Source organism: Pygocentrus nattereri, chromosome 18, assembly GCF_015220715.1.
Source record: "Pygocentrus nattereri isolate fPygNat1 chromosome 18, fPygNat1.pri, whole genome shotgun sequence".
Classification (NCBI taxonomy): domain Eukaryota; kingdom Metazoa; phylum Chordata; class Actinopteri; order Characiformes; family Serrasalmidae; genus Pygocentrus; species Pygocentrus nattereri.
Window position 1 is genome coordinate 12,337,769 of NC_051228.1, and position 17,829 is coordinate 12,355,597.

Here is a 17,829-nt window from a genome sequence, read left to right on the forward strand (position 1 = left end):
ATTCAGCCCCTCTATCTAAGTTTACAGTCTAAAGACTTTCATAAAAAAGAGGGAACCTTAGGAACGTTAAACTTAAGCAAGAATGATTGGACACGATAGCAAACATTTCTGATACAAAAAAAAACGTAAGACTACACCCAACAACTATTGATCCTCTTAATTTCACTACACAATCACCCTGTGTGTTTAAGAAAGTTCATTCTCCATTTTAGTCAATAGAAAACATATCTATTCCTTCCTTGTCTGGGGTGGATTCAGTGCCAGCTCTGTGTGGAGACCCTAGAGAAGTCATAAATAAGAAAATGAGACAGCTCGAGGAAACCATCCATCTTTTACCTGACATCTCAGTGTTCATTCTAACAGTCTGTGGGTGTGTGGGTGTATGTGCGTCTTAGTGAGAAATAGAGCCTGTGCTGTAGCCCAGACTGCAGTCACTCTGAAGCCTATAATCACCCAGCTCTCGCCTCACCTTCCTTAGGTGAGAGCATTGACGGAATCTCTGCTTTGTCTCCCACAGCAACGAGACAGTGCCAGCGGCCTTTCCAAAAAAAAAAAAAAACCCTTACAAAAACAGAAAATGGAAATGTGCTTCCCAAGTCTGAGAAATCAGAGCTGAACTTCTCTTACCTGATTGCTTTGTACCCTATCATTTATGCCTTTTAATAAGAATACCTCCTGACACTACATGGCAGCAGAAATTGAGGCTGTAATGACAAAATAAGGAGCAAAATGTATGTAAATGGCCCTGCAATGGAATGGCGACCTGTCCAGGGTGTATCCTGCCTTCCGCCCGAAGACTGCTGGGATAGGCTCCAGCAGCCCCCCCCCGTGACCCTGATGGAGAAGTGGCTTAGAAAATGGATGGATGGGATGTATGTAAATGTATACGTAAAAAAGTCAACATTTGTTTTGCTTCTATTTTCTGTTGCCAAGACAAGACCACAAATGAAAGTTTATATAAATGAAGTGTAAGTGGTTTTGGTGGCAGCGCCGGGAAAGTTTGCAATCACAAATATTTTTTCATTTTTTATAGCAGGAAATCTGTCTGTAAAGGTACATATGTAAATGGACATATTCTATACGGATACATATGGTATATATGTATTGTGCAGTGACAAATTGTGGTTATTTGACCTAGGCCTTTAATTCATTAAAAAATATAATATATTGTTGTGGATTTTTTTAGTTCACAGAAATCACAGGCCTTCACAAATAACACAAAGTGTTCTTCTCTGGTACTGTGACAGGCTTAACAAAAATATACAGGAAATGGTAAAAGATGTTTGTGTTCACTATACTACATAACTGTGTCACTAATGTGTACATAAACATGTCAGATTTAGAATAGCTTTAGAATGGATTTAGAATAGATTTAGAATGCCTTTCGTATCACAGTATACAAGTGAGTACAATGACGTTAAATATTCCTAAAAGAACAAAATGGATTATATAAAATATATATATATTAAAAATTTATATTAAACAGATCTGATTGACTGGTTAGACTGTAATGAATTTATACTGCAAAGGAACTGCAGCAAAAGGCAGTACACACTTCACTGATAGTTTATCACTTCAACTGTTTAATTTATCTAATATTTTGCATGTCCATCTTTGCTGTTCAAGTCCCACTGGCATGGATGATATAGAACAAATCTACGGAGACATATTCAGCAATGGTTTACAGATTATTCTTCTCAGCTCTTTGCAAGAGTGGCTGTACTCCTCCATTTTCCTCTTTAAGAATCCCCTAAGGTGCTCTATAGGATTCAGACCATGTGAAACACTTGGTCAGGTGATGGATTTCACTTTCACTCTTGTGTGCTTCATACACTGTCTTTAACATTCCTTTTCTGACAAGCATCTTGAGATAGGTAATAGGGGTACACGATATGGACTAGAATTGCGATGTGCGATAACATTGTTGGATATCCCGATATCGATGTGAAACACGATAAATTAAGATTAAAATACAGAAATGTAGTGTCTCTCTGAACAGCAGCGCGTTAATTTGTTTTGTTTTTTACTGTGTAATGAATCCAGAATAATTCCAAATATTTTGCAGGTTTATTCAACAATAGATGAAATCTAAAATTAGATAACATGTGTACAAGTAATAATAGTGCAAACATTTTGTGCAGTGCAAGGCTGTGTTCTCTCAACATTTAGTAACAATAAATAATAATAAAACAAATGAATAAATACATAAGTAAACAATAGAAAAATAAGGTTAAAAAATAAATGAAATAAAATCCGAACAAAAGCTCTCTTTTCTGGTAATAGCACAAACTTATTATAGCTAGAGCTCAGCATCACAGAAGCAACATAGCCAACATAAAAGCACAAAAACTTGCAGTTTTTTCTAAAAGTTAGGTGGGTCATTCCACTAGAATGGTTCAAATTGGACTTTGACATTTTCAAATTTTTTGCTTAAATGTATCAGTGATATGTATACCTCACAGTCAAACATGTAACGGGGTTGAGTGTGACGGGGTTGTGATTTTTGCACAAAATGGCCGCTGCTCTACATACTGTATACCAGAGAGAGAGCACATGGCATGCATGAGATTCAGAATTAGCATATAGTTTTGAAATAAAAAAAACTTTTTTTATAAGTAATAGTTTTCTATTTTTTTTTTCATGTGACGGTGTTGAGTCACTGAGTTTGGCGACCACAATATCACAAGATAAATGACCAAAATTAAATAAAGGAAGGAAGCCACTTGCCTGTCTTTGCTGTCCTGTTGTCCAAAAGACTTGAGTGATGTCACTTCTTGATGTATATGGATCATATGGATCATACCATTGTTTTTGTGGGGGAGATTCATTTGTGTTACGGGGTTGAGGGGTTACTTAGGTACAGAACTAAATAATGTGATTTTAATAAATAATTATCAATTAATTTTGAAAAATAATATCACAAACAATTAAACACAGACAGTTGTTTAGGTTGACATCAAAATATATGGACTTTTTTATAGTTGTATTTGGTATATTCTAAGTATACTTTCGTTGAAGGCCATGAGGGACATGACAAAATAGGTGGTGTCAGCAAAAATAAATAAATAAACAAAGTTCTCATAAAAAGATCAAATAAAAAAAATACACTGTATTAAAGGAGATATTTCAATGTTTGTGTAAAGCTGTTAAAATATAGATTTTTGTGACCCAGTACATAAAATACACCTAAAGAGGAGATGAGGACTCAAAATGTGCCATTTCCATGGAATGACCCAGGTATACTCTATAAAATGCTGTTTGTCCGTACAACCTAAAAAACAAGCTCACGTAGGGCTCCGTTGTTTTGCTGGACCAATGCCTTCGTGACGGAATCTTGTACCGTTTATCCACCTTGTTTAGTAAGTGCACAAAGCCTTCCTTGCTAACCATTTTAAATGGCGCCATATCTTTAGCCAAGTAGTGTGTGACGGCATCGGTTATTCCTTTGTGACGCAGTGAGCCCACGTCATATGGAGTTACTACATATGGAGTGCTTTCAGACTTTTTTGCTGAACACTCCTCATACAGTTATTTGTGGTTGTGTTTTAAGTGGTGGTAAAGGATTGTCGCGTTCCCCGTGACTGTAGCCACAACGGCTCGACATTCTTTGCAAAAACCTTGGATTGAGCATGGTCATCTCGACTAAAACCAAAGTATTCCCAGACTACAGACATGCCTCCCCTTTTTGGAACCAAAAGGCGTCTTCGCTTCTCGAAGATTTTTCGGCACTTGGCCTGGCTGTGCTCATTTTTTTCCGGACTAAGAAATCGCGTGTCTCATGAGAGCGTTCACCTCGCTCTGCCTCTTGCCTACTTACGTCACGTGATCATAGTCTGCAGCGTGAAGAGCTCCCTCTATTGCTGGACGGGGATAATGCATGCAGGTGATGCAATTTGAGTTTGCTGTTATTCAAGGCGTTATCGTGGCTCTTTCGATGTGTTTATCGTGAAACCTCATATCGCGATAACGATAAAAATACGATTAATCGTGCAGCCCTAATAGGTAATGATGTTTTATTCAACATTTTGGTATACACAATGGCATTCATGATGCTATCTATATCAATCAGGCATAACGTTATGACCCACTTACTATATAGGTGCAATTTGTAGTTCAATTACAGACTGTAGTCCATATGTTTCTCTGCATACTTGTTAGCCCCCTTTTACCCTTTTCTTCACTGGTAAAGACCCCCCATATACCCTCACAGAGCAGATACTATTGGGTGGTGGAGCGCTGCTGGAGTTTTTAAACACTCACTGTCCATTCACTGTCCACTCTATTAGACAATCCTACCTTGTCAGTCCATCTTATAGATGTAATGACGATAGCTCATCTGCTGCTGCACAGTTTGTGTTGGTCATCCTCTAGTGACCACTAATGAAGGACTAGAGTAGGGGTGCACAACTCTGGTCCTGGAGGGCTAATGTCCAGCACAGGTTTTGAGGTTACTCAAACACACCCAATAACCCTGCAAATTAACAGATGATCAGGTGTGGTTGAGCAGGTAAATCACCAAACTGTGCCGGACCGGAGTTGTGCACCCCTGCTCTAGTCCTTCATCAGTGGTCACATGACATTGCCCACAGGACGCTGTTGGCTGGATGTTTTTGGTTGGTGAACTACTCGTCGCAGTCCAGCAGTAACACTGAGGTGTTTAAAAACTCTAGCAGTATTACTGTTTCTGATCCACTCAGACGAGCACAACACACACTAATACACCACCACATCAGTGTTACTGCAGTGCTGAGAATGATCTTCTTCTTCTTCTTCTTTCGGCTGCTCCCTTTAGGGGTCGCCACAGCGGATCATCTGCTTCCATCTTGCCCTATCCATTGCCTCCTCTACTTTTACACCAACCATCTCCATCTCCACCTTCACTACATCCATAAACCTTCTCTGAGGTCTACCTCTTCTCCTTCTACTCGGCAGCTCCATCTCCAACATTCAACCTGGCCTCTCTAGCTTTATCTCCAAACTGCTCCACCTTCACTGTCCCTCTGATCTGCTCATTTCTAATCTTGTCCATCCTTGTCACTCCCAACGAAAATCTCAGCATCTTCATCTCCGCCACCTCCAGCTCAGCCTCCTGTCTTTTAGACAGAGCACTACTGTCTTGTAAATCTTCCCTTTCACTCTTGCTGCTATCCTTCTGTCACACATCAGCCCTGACACCCGTCTCCACCCACTCCAATGATGTAACCCTACCTTCACCTTGAAACCATTTGTCACTCACACCTCACCACTGTCTCACTAGCCTCATACATGTCCTGCACCACCCTAACATACTTTTCAGCTACACCTGACTTCCTCATACAGTACCACAGTTCCTCTCTTGGCACCCTATCATATGCCTTCTCTAGATCCACAAAGACACAATGTAGCTCCTTCTGACCTTCTCTGTACTTCTCTACCAACACTCTCAATGCAAAAATTGCATCTGTGGTACTCTTTCTGGGCATGAAACCAAACTGCTGCTTACTGATCTGAACCTCTTGCCTTAGCCTTGCTTCAACAACTCTTTCCTATACCTTCATGGTGTGGCTCATCAACTTTATACCTCTATAGTTACTGCAGCTCTGCACATCACCCTTGTTCTTAAAAATGGGGACCAGTACACTGCTTCTCCACTCATCAGGCATCCTCTCACTCTCCAGGATTTTGTTAAACAACCTGGTTAAAAAGTCCACTGCCTTCTCTCCTAAACATCTCCATACCTCCACAAGTATGTCACCTGGACCAACTGCCTTTCCATTCTTCATCCTTTTTAAAGCTGCGCTCAATTCCACCTTACTAATTCTCTGCACTTCCTGATCCACTATCTCTCCCCCCGTTGTCCTCCTCTCTCTCTCGTTTTCCTCATTCATTAGTTCTTCAAAGTACTCCTTCCGTCTACTCAACACTCTCTGTTCACTCACTAGTACATTTCCCTCTCTATCTTTTATCAGCCTAACCTGCTGTACATCCTTTCCAGCTCTATCTCTCTGTTTAGCCAAGCGATACCTTTACTCCTTCTTTACTGTCCAGCCTCTCATACAGCTCATCATAGGCCTGAGCCTTTGCCTTTGCCACCATTCTTTTTGCTATGCGACTAGCCTCACAGTACTCCTGCCTACTTCCTTCATCTCTCTGGTTATCCCACTTTTTCTTAGCTGCCTTCTTCTTCTGAATACTCTCCTGGACTTCCTCATTCCACCACCAACTTTCCTTGTCTTCTTTCCTCTGACCAGATGAAACACCCAAAACAAAGTGCTGAGAATGATAGACTACCCAAATAGTACCTGCTCTGTGAGGGTCCATGGGGGAATTGACCACTGAAGAACAGGGTAAAAGGGGCTAACAAAGTATGCAGAGAAACACATGGACTGTAACTGTAGAACTACAAAGTGCACATATATAGTAAGTGGAGCTGATGAAATGGACAAGGAAACAAGGAGTTGGTGATACTGTTATGCCTGATCGGTGTATGCAGTCACTGTGATCCTGGCCAGGCTCACATCAAACACAATGATCCAAACAAGTTCATTTTAATGCTAACATAAATCAGGCTTATTTGAATATTATTTAGCAATCTTTACTCTTGTTAGCAACAGCGTTCTTCTTGAACGGCATCCATAAAGAGATATTCATGCTTTTTAGGCACTCACTGAGAGGTCAACTTACAAAGATGAATCTTGTCCTAAGTTGGAAGCACTGGCCCGTCTGTTTCTCAGTGCAAGATTGCATAAATAGCAGACTGTGCCCTTTTGTCATCTTTCGAAGACAGCCACTGCGCCTTTAGATACTGGTAGTGTGGCTCTTATAACACTTTCTAATAACTACTGCAGCTGTGTTTCAGCTTATGCCTAGTAGTTTACCACTGTTCCTAAACCCTTTTCAATCATTGTCAAGCTTAACTGTTTGGTTTCTTACTATTTCAGACAATTTGTGCCATGGTGAGTCAGGCTGAATTTCACACAGCAAACAAAAAAACTGTCAAGCGGCCACATAGCTAAATGTTGTCAAATTGTGTAAAAGGGCTTAAATAATTAGTTTTAATTGGAAAGGACATCACAGGTGTACTCACTCTTGGTTCATTAACATACTACAACAGAGTGTGTGAATAAAATATACACACACACTCACACACATCTTCTAAGCCGCTTCTCCTTCTGGGTCGCGGGGGTGCTGGAGCCTATCCCAGCTGTGGGATACACCCTGGATAGGTCTGAATAAAATATAATTTTATTATATTATAATAATTTTTATATAATTAGACAAAACAGGGCTGTACTCACTTTTGCTGTATACTATATATTTGCTGTATAATTTTTTCTGCTGCATATCATTTTGCTCTAACTGTAACATAACTACAAAACTAATCACTTTTGCTTCCCTAATGAACCATTAGCAGGGATTTAGAGTATGAAGAATGAATATTTATGAGTATGAAGAATCTTTTGAAAGTTTACCCTAATTTAAAAGTTCTATACCAATTTGAGTTCCTGCTAAAATATTTATATTTACTATAATTAAACTTGAAATTTAAACTTCATTATAATCCATTAAATTTTCTTCACAGTTTCTTCATATTCACACATCTTATTTACACAGATGAAAGGTGTTTTAGGGCCAAAATTAGTTCCTCTAGCACATCTTATTTACACAGATGAAAGGTGTTTTAGGTCCAAACCTAGTTCTTCTAGCACATCTTGCAAAAACCCCATTTGGGCAGGTTTATTTAAGAGCTTTCTTTACACTCTTTATATTTAGAGTTAACACAAATAATGCTACAACAAATGCTTGAAAAGGCTCTCAGAAAAAAGACAGTACATGATATCCAGCGCAAAGCAAAAAGTATACACAAGATACTCAACATTAATGCACAATCAATAATAAGACAGAGACCAGGCAGGAAAAAAGAAACAAACAGAATCTAATTGGTTTATGAAGCACAACAGAGCATAAAATGTCCATATAGGTATATCGATATACTAGGAAGAGATGTAGATTCACAACATTCCTGATTAAAAATCTGAATACACACAAACACAAAGGGATACAGAGAACAAATGTCTTTCTTCTATAAGCCATTGCAGTAGCCGTTATGCTACTATATCGTCCATCAGTTGAAATCATGAATGTGAACAATTTATAAATCATGTATAATGCAAGTGATCAAACTGTTTGGTCAAGTCAAATTCAACTAACCACAACTCAGTATAAAGTGGTAATTAAATTGTCTGAACCTGATACCAAAGAATCTATCAGATTTCTGTAAGATCAGGCTCATTTCTCCTCAAGAACTGCTCAGTGCTGGGAGAGAAAGAGAACCACATCAAACTAGATGTAGATAACCACTGGCACAGCTGGAAAAAGACAGTGACAATGAGGGGAAAAAAACAGAAGGAAGAAAACTAAGATCTCTGCCTGTGCTTAATTTGTACATTTTTACTTCAGATTTTAGGCAGTACACAGTACAGAGGACCATTTGTGATGCAAAAAACAACAACACCTCAGAACTAATTATGGCATGTGATTTCACCCCATATGTTTTCATAGATTTTTTCTTCTCCAAGTGCTGCTATGTAATGTCCCATTCCAAAGCCAATGGGAATAAATCACTGTGAAGAATATGGCAATACCAGCATGGATAATGTTGCACAGACTAATGGAATCAGACTTGGAACACACAAAGCACTAACACAAAATAGAAAGAAGAAGCCAGAAACAGCCTACAGAGACAAGATGAATGAGAATCTAAAGAGGCTGTTCTTAATATGTAACAATGTGGTGGTTTATGCTACGTTTTTATTTGCTTCATCTCAGAATCTCATTATTTAAGGTCCTCAGGTGATAATACAGATGTAAACATTGTGTACATGCCACTATATATATATATATATATATATATATATATATATATATATATTTATATATATATATATATATATAGTTGGAACTTATGAATCAGCTTGAGTAGAACCGGTTTACTAAATGATCAGGCCACAAGATGGATGCTGCTAGTAGAGAATGGAATTACGGCATACTGTCCATTGGTGGTGTTTTGCCACTATGTATCCTGAAGATGAACAGTGGCTAACTTTCACCTCCACTCTGCTCGTAGTCACAATGCTTTTGCTTGCCTTCTGTCTAGACCTGTTCTCTTTGTGGGTTCCTATGGTATTGGTTACTACAAAGTAAAAAGTCAGTTCTCAGCTCTTTGACAAGCTGGGCCTCAATGCCTACTATGGCCTTTATGGCCATCTTTCTATATGGCTTTGGGCCTCATAGCTGGAGTTAATGTTGGGAACATCATTTGCTGATTCCTTCCATCCTGTTTAAATGCTGTAGGTGAGGTCAGGAGTAATGTAATAAATGGCCATATCTGATTGATATAGACATTGCAAAACTATTTGCAATGCAAAATGCTAGGAACAACATCAGTGCTCAGAACGTTACTGCAGCAAATGATTATACTTACAGCCAGCAGGTAAGCACTTTGACTGACCGTTTTTTTTGTGCATATAGCTCCTCTTCTCTCACTGCTCAATCACTACTATGACTTCAGTGAAAGATGATAGAAGCTGCATTAGGAGATTTGTTTTTCTTTTTTACATATTCTTCATGGAAAAAAAAAGTGGAACAAGATCTTAAAAAACTGTTTAGCAATGGCTTCAGCACAAGTGTACTATATGGCTGAGAAACCATACTTGAAAAACTGCACTACAAACCAGGGGGCTTGTCGGTGTTTACACTGACCTCCTGTCATTCATTTTAGACATTTCCACCTGTTCAGGTAGAAAACAGCAGAGGGAAAAAAGGGTACTGTAGGGAAAAAAACACTGAGCTGCCAATAAACAACAACAAGAAATGTGTTAAAGCCAACATTTAAAACTCTTCAAGGACAGAAAGAATTATTACATGCTAAGGGGATAAAGTTGAATGCAGAATTAGCAACATCCTTCTTGGACAGGTATGTAACTAACATGCATTTAGCTTTATACTCACAATGGTAAATCAGTATGAACCAAATGTCAAGTGTTTATAGGCTTAACAAATTTAACCACTTTTAGAGGTTAATATCATGCCTGCAAATATTTTGTACTTTGATGGGGTTATGTGTCATATTCTTTTTGCTTCCAAAAGTTTCACTAAAACTCTAAATAAAAGAATTTAATCTAAAACATGAAACACTATGTATTTTCTAGATCTCCTCTTAAGCAATGACAGCATGACGGCATACCTTTATCATCTGCAACTAAATAACAAAACCCTTAATAAAACCTACCTCATCACTAGAAAGTGAAGTCATGACAATCCTTGTTAATGCTAGCAAACTATAAATGAACTCTGATGGACACTATTGATTCTAGGGGTGTGCATTCTGTTGAATATTATAAGAATAAATTCTATTAATCTGCAAAAAAATGTGAAACAAAAAACCTGCATAAAATGTTTTACTGCTCACCCATCACGTAAATAAATTAAGCATACAAAATTGAAATAGCAAGAGAAAGAAAATTACAAAATGTTGCTAATGTTAATAGTAAACCTCATTAAATACACCACGCCACATTATTGCAGTAGCAAAGCAAGCTAGGCCCTCACTTTGCCTTGGAGGTTGCCCTCTAGGCTTAACAAGTCTGTTAGAACTAGTTGAGTGTCTAGAAATGACTTTGCTTATTGTTCATGACTTAGATCCTTGTTCAATTTACCAATTTTTGTGTTTGCTTACAAGCAATGACCACACTAAGGTTTGCCACTTGCTCCAAAACATCCATCCATACTAACATAACCCTAACCCTAACCCTAACAATGAAAAGGTATTCAGCGGATTTTTCCTTAATAGATTGACCCTTGTCTCTTGAGCATGTGACTTTCAATAACTTCCTGAAGAATCATGGCATGTCCTCTCCTTCAATTATCACTCTCCTAACTTTTCCCTGACTCATGTGAGTACATCACATCACAACCATTAGCACTGGAGTGCTAGCATTAGCTTCCGGAGCTAATCACCAACACAGCACAACAGCAGCTGCAGCCTCAGCCTGACCAGACGCCTCATCAGCAGTACTGAAGGACACTCACGCTCATATTCTCTCTCTCTTTCTTTCTCTCTCTCTCTCTCTCTCTCTCACACACACACACACACACAATCACACACACACATACACACACACAGACACACACACACACACACACACACACACAGACACACACACACTCACTCAATCTCTGACCGTATTCAAAGTTAAGCAGGCAATTATTCCAGCAGTGAATAAATTAAACTGCACAAACCATCTTTCTCCCAAATTTACATACAAACACTTCAACCTCAAAGAATGATATGAGGTTGACAGTACTGAGTAAACCAAAGTCATGCTGCATTACCCTCGACCTGACTTGTGAAAGGGCTTCTAACATCCCTGAAAGTAAATGAGAGAGGAAGGCTGTTACGTCTGATCCAAGGCAAATGTTCTGGTGCACAGGCTGCACACAGCAACACTGAGCAGGGCCTACAAAAGAAGAGCTTATCTTTTCATACTGACATGGCTGGATAAAAGTGATGAGCATGTACTAAAAAGCCCTTGTAAAGCACAGCTCAGTGTCTTCAGCTGTTTCACACCTAGTATTAAAAGCCAATTTAATGCTTATATCATACACAGGAAAAGTGAATTTTGGTAGACCTGTGGTCGCTTTTCTGAGCTTAGTCTAGTGCTAGCCAAAGACATCCTTAGATTCTTGAGAGGTGATAGTTTTAGGTAGGACACCTGAATAATTGTACTTGCTAATTATTATACACACTTAATAAGCTAATACTACATTTACCTCAAAATATTTTATGTTATGAACTGATCAATTTTTTGGACTATATGGGTGTTGCATGCATACAATACCTTATGGCTGCTGATATCCAAATACTTAATGCCCACACATAATTGATAAAGGCATATTACACCAATGCCCTGTATCACTGTAATATTGTACTGTTTACTTAAAACGTTCAAGCCAGGTTGGTGCATGACACTAAGTGGCAGGTTCAACGGAGATACAAAAAAAGGAACTGAAACAGAGTAAGGGAGATCCAGGGATATCCAAGGAGAAGCAAACAGGAAAATGGGATGGAGGAAAAAAAGAGAAAAAGAGATGAATAGTGCTTCGTCCTCTCTCTGTGTGCTAGATGAAGGCAGGCAGTCTCTCGCCCTGCAGGCGCTGCCCACGTGCCTGCTGATGTGAAGGGCAGGCATCTGCAGAGAGTGGGGGAGGGGTGTCGACCTATCCCTCCATACCCCATTTATTTATAAAGCACATTTCATGAAAAATATAGAATTATAAAACATATACTGTGAAATCTATTTTAAAATGGCCTACAAGTTGAAAATAATGCAAGGCAATAAAACATGGGCACAGGCAAAATTAATTATAAAAATCATAAGACTTCTTCAAATGTCTTCAAATTCAGTTTGCAGAGGCAATGGAGTAGCTAGAGAGCATGGGAGGCCATGAACACAAATTGTTCTTGGGTAGTTGACAGACTGTGTATTGAAAGAATTCTTCAAAATGGTGACACTGCTAAGGACTGTCAGATATATGCTCTACTTGCACGTTTGGAATAACAGAGGTCCGTTCATCTGCCATCTAGCACTAGCTACAGCTGTTATCCAGTCACTCTACTAGAAATAATCAATCATGTTATAAATAGTGTGGTTGAAGCCACACCACCCCACAGATTTCCACTAGTATGTTGCTTTTACCATTATATCTCCCACTCACAATGTAATGCACCAAGCTGTGATGTTCAGGCACTCCTGAAAACCCTGATGACTTGCAGCAGTTTTGTTAGAAAAGAGTTGAAATTAAACTCCGCAAGGCATCCCTGTTGTACATGAATGCATGATCAAATGTATATATTCAGGCTGACGTGCATTTCTGTGAAATAAAGCTATGAACTGAAATGTATAAGTGGCTGATTGTGATAACTAACCATCCTAGTTATGGTAATGCACAAAAAGAAACATCATAGCTCCAGGTCATCCAAAACAAAACTCTGAAGTCATGATGATGTGAGCTAAAAATGGCAAAAGAGGGAATGACAGACTCACTTTAATAATACAAACGTGAATCCATTTGACACCCTTTAGGAAAGCAAATAGTACCAGACAAATCAAGAGCTTTTGGAAAGTGAAAAATTGTGCAATCACAGTGGCAGACATTGAGGCCAGGAAAAGGGAATCTGGACTAAGATTTAAATCTTTGACTTCTGCAAATAAAAGCCTACAAAGGGATGTTTGCATAGTTATATCATTAGGCCCTGAGAGAAGCAGAATGGTACAGCAGCATATGAAAGCACTAGAACCACTTTTTTTTCTTTAAGTCTTTTCATATGTGTGACTGAAATACCAAGCAGTCACCTTTTCCACAGACCACACAACCGTTCCTTTGAAAAAACATCAGTCATGTTTAAGGATGAACTGAGCAGGCAAAATCATAAAAAAAAAAACTTGCAGAAATTACTGAAAGCGACTTCATGACACACTCAAACCAGTTTTTCCTCAAAAAACAAAGTGTCATCAAGAAGCCTCTCTTCTCCTTTCCAAGTCAACAAAATTAGTAATTGACTTACAGTACAGTAAGCATCAATAATAGATGGTACATTTGTCAATTTCTCAGTCTCAGACAATTTACTGCTACTATAATTTGATCAGTAGGGCCAGCTATATCTTAACTGTGATGTAATACTAGCTAAACAAAGTGTATTAATTATTGCCCCTTGTAATCAGGAGCAGAGGCCCTAATTTCATTTAGATTAATATAGCCTATTATTATTAATTGCACAACTCTTATATATATTCAAACTGAATGAATATTATGGATCATTATCCAGTTAAACACAATGGTAACTATCACAAACTGCTAGCAAAAAAGCTCCAGCAGGCAGTATGAGTGAATTGGGGCACCTCTCTCATAGAACTGTTGTAAATTGTTGACCACTCCACTGAAAGGCTTCTTTATTGAGAGAGTCTGTGCCACTTCCTCTCCCTCTGTAGACATGTTAACCCTTATAGACCCGAAGCCTTGTCAGGAATGCCCTAGCTTGCTCTTTCCCATTAATATTAGCATGGCCTCACATTCAGATGTAGACATCCATATCAGATGTTTGTTCATAACCTCTAAGCATAACCTAATCAAGCCTGACTACATCAATGAGCCTGTCCTTTGTGATCTCTCATCTCACTGAGCCTTGAATTCAGTCACCCCAAATGTAAAAAAAATCTATGCAAAGCTTCAGTGACACAGCAATCTGTCAGGAAAGAAAGGCAAACTCTACATCCTCTTAGTCTTCCTGAATCAATCAAGACTTTTATGTCTCCAACCTTTGAGACCCGCTGAATCATAATACAATGAAGGTAAATGCATCTTGCTGTACGCAGTAAAGAAACTGCAGCTGTGCGGCTCTGTATTCGGAGGTCCCCGAAGGCCTTTATTACCTGGATCGGGTGTGGTGGATTAGGGTTGGAGCTCAGCTATGCGGAGTGGTAGATGTCTAGGACCAATAAAATGGTTATATATGCACTGCAGATATCACAACCATTGTTTCTTATCATCACCATTGTACAATGCACCATTTCACATCAAACAACTCTGAATGACTTTATCTAGATTGATGATTGAATTATATGGACATTTGGGAAAAAAAATTGGAATTCCCCATTCAGGTATTTTACAGAGAGGCCTGTGATGTGTGTCTGAGTCTTTGAATCCTGAAAACCATATCATGTATCATGGGCCATATTTTTAGACACCTCAAACATGACATTATCCTATATCAGCTGAATCCTGATCAGGATGTAAAAAAGTGTTGACCAATGCAGAGGAAATAGCAGCATCAAAGACCTCCTCCTCCACATCAGTCAGACATGGGAACTCTGGACACAGTATGGAGGGGGTCATTTAACAGCTAAAGTGACATTTCCATTGTAATGGGTGTTCCTCTTAGGGTTCTCTTAGTGTACAGTGAGTGAGATTTGAAACCTACGGTCCAAGTGACACAGTCCAGTCATGCTTATACCGATAAGCAACACTGAAAGAACTGCCAAGAACTGTCTGCATGTCACAGTATTAACTTATCGTGCCTTTTCAGCTTTGGGAATCTGCAAATATCACTGATTTACATTTCGCAGCACTCAGTATTTCAGTGAAAATTGATATCATTCCATAAAGACACAACCCATTCAGCCAAATGCCCACACACAGACAAATGTGCCTGAGCACACACACAGACACACAAATACTGCCATTGTTGCAGTGCCCCAGTCCCCAATTTAACCCCCCTCAATACTGATGCAAGCTGGTGTTTCAGGGACTGAATATGAGATGGCTGAGATAAAGATGCTTAAAATGGGCATTTAAACCCTAGAACACATAACACAACCTTTTCTAGAATGACCCTGCTCACACACTATTGTATTGGTAGATGCTTAAAACTATGGTACAGAATTGTCCTGACAACATGTCAAACGTGCTCTCTGACAACAAAACTTCAGAGCTGTGACGATTTTAATCTTTGACAGCTTGTTGACCATTTCCTCAGAGTATCTACTATTACAATCAGGCCAGAAGTTATAGTGAGGGCCTAAGACTCCACCATGTACATGTAATAACAGCCAAGGGATAAACATGGCATAGCATATATGTATAATAGCCATATGGTATGTATAATAGGTATATGGTATATGTATAATAGCCATGCTCTAAGATTCCACCATGCAAATGTAGAAACAGCCAACACAACATTACAGACTGAAATATGCACTGTGATAATGGTTTTATGTTCAGAGCACTGATTATTGTATTATGATAGCTACAACAACTTAACATTGCAGTATAGAGCATGCCATGACATTTCTAACAACCTCGAAATGAAAAAGGCATTACATAAAGATCTGATCTTAATTCTGGTCTCCAGAATACATGGTCACTATAAGAGGGTCTTCCTGAGTCAGATGCAGGCTGATTTATTCAGGAGATAAAGTCAGATGCAGGCTGGGCCTGAAAAAATGCATTTGTATGCATAAAAACCAACAGAACTTGACAGTTTATTGGCACTTGCTCTATGCCGGTTGTCAAGTCAGGTGAGAAATAGACTAAGCAAGGGTTAATTTCCACTACAGCCAGCCAATGACCCTGCATCAGCCTTGGAAGTTATAGCACAAAGCAAATCTCTATAGGGTGACACTGTCACTGTCTCTCAATAGTGACAGACAGGTCAGTTGCCTTCTCTAAAGTCAGACCAATCTATGAACTCTAGCCCTGGGGCCAGCATATTATTTTAAGCATCCACAAATGTCTGGCTCATAACCTAACCCACCAATTTCTATCATTCTATTATTTTCATGACAGGCTTGCAACACATGGCAACTAGACCATAAATCATTATGACAAAGTATGTATGCCATTATACTTCTCGAAGAGTCTGGAAACGCCGAAAGGCTGAGAACGTTGAAGGTCTGTTTCTAATCATTAAAGAATTCACCACACTTCTACACCATAATCTCAACACAAAAATCATGCAGTCACTGTGTAAACATAAGATATGCTAAATCACTGTATAGGTGGGAACCAACAATCAGATAAACTCGGTGATAACGCCATATATCTACATTCCAACTCTGTGATAATGAAGATTTTCACGGAGGTGGTGGATCTCTTGTGGATCTCTGGTGGAGGTGGTCTCTGGAAAATTGGAAGGGTTACACATAAACAGCTCAGATTAGGTTAATTGTAGCCTTATCATCAGGGTCTGACGCCAACCCTAGATTTCTCAGTAATTTCCAAAGAGCTCTGGAAACTTTGGCAAGCCTTACTAGAGAAGAGCTCTGCATTCAATTGAAGTTTCAGTGCATCCTGCAGTTCTATACAAAATAACAACATATGACACATTCTTACCATATCAGATGGGATACTGCCCGTCATCTTTTGTCGTCTTTCTTTGCACAGTCACTTCAGATTTAAAAAGTTTTCTTCCTTCTTTGTTTGACAGTTCACCACGGATAGCTTGAAACCACTTTACCACAGAAAAAAACACTCGGGTTGATTTTGTTACTCCTGCCGTTCGAACGAAGTTGTAAACACAGCGGAGGTTTTATAAGTATATAGGAACGTGTTCGTCTTTAAATACACATCTAATTCGTTTACTTCTCATGGTAGCACAGAACGTACGAAAAAAGACAGGACAAAATTCAATTCTCGTTTTTACGTGGGAGGATTCCCTCCCATCCTGAACGAAAGGATATGTTAGAAAAAGTGTCCTACGCCATATGAAAAATAGAATATTAGTGTACCATAACATCCAAGACTTGACCTTTTCTGAGGAAATCCTTGCTTTTGACAAATTAATCCTACAAAATGACTTCCGTCGTAATGTCGTTACTGAGAAAAACCGGGCATCCAAACGAATAAAAAAAAACACTGTTATGTGTAGGATTTTTCACAGTCTACGTTCGTCTTCCTCTGCGCTCTCTCTGCTGTCATTCTGCCTCACAAAAACATGGCGGCAGTTGGCGGGGGGAGAAGAAGCGGAGCGGCGAAAGCGGAGCTGCTTTGCTGGGCTCGGAGATAAAAAGGCGCGGCGTCGTTTGGTATGTAGATGCGCGCGATCCGCCCCCGCGTGGATTAAGCAAAGAGGGGCGGGGCGAGAGGAATCAGCAAAACCTTTCCGTTTTATTCGGTTCTGTTTTCACGCCCGTATTCCGGACGCCCCGCCCCCTGCGCTAGGATTGGCTAGAGGGATCAAGCCTCCTGCCCCACGATCAGCATGAATTAGTAGCCAAACGTAGCGTAGGAGGC

The 17,829-nt window shown here is 39.3% G+C and overlaps 1 protein-coding gene across 1 annotated transcript in view; it reads right to left on the reverse strand.

Moving 5' to 3' along the window:
* The window catches only part of ubl3a (ubiquitin-like 3a), a 31,898-nt gene extending 14,270 nt beyond the window's left edge, over positions 1 to 17,628 (reverse strand). Inside the window, exon 1 of the mRNA XM_017717481.2 lies at positions 16,930 to 17,628. Within this exon, the coding sequence (XP_017572970.1) occupies positions 16,930 to 16,956 (27 nt within the window). The 5' untranslated portion in view covers positions 16,957 to 17,628. The remainder of the gene's footprint in view (positions 1 to 16,929) is intronic.
* Between the last annotated feature and the right edge of the window lie 201 nt (positions 17,629 to 17,829).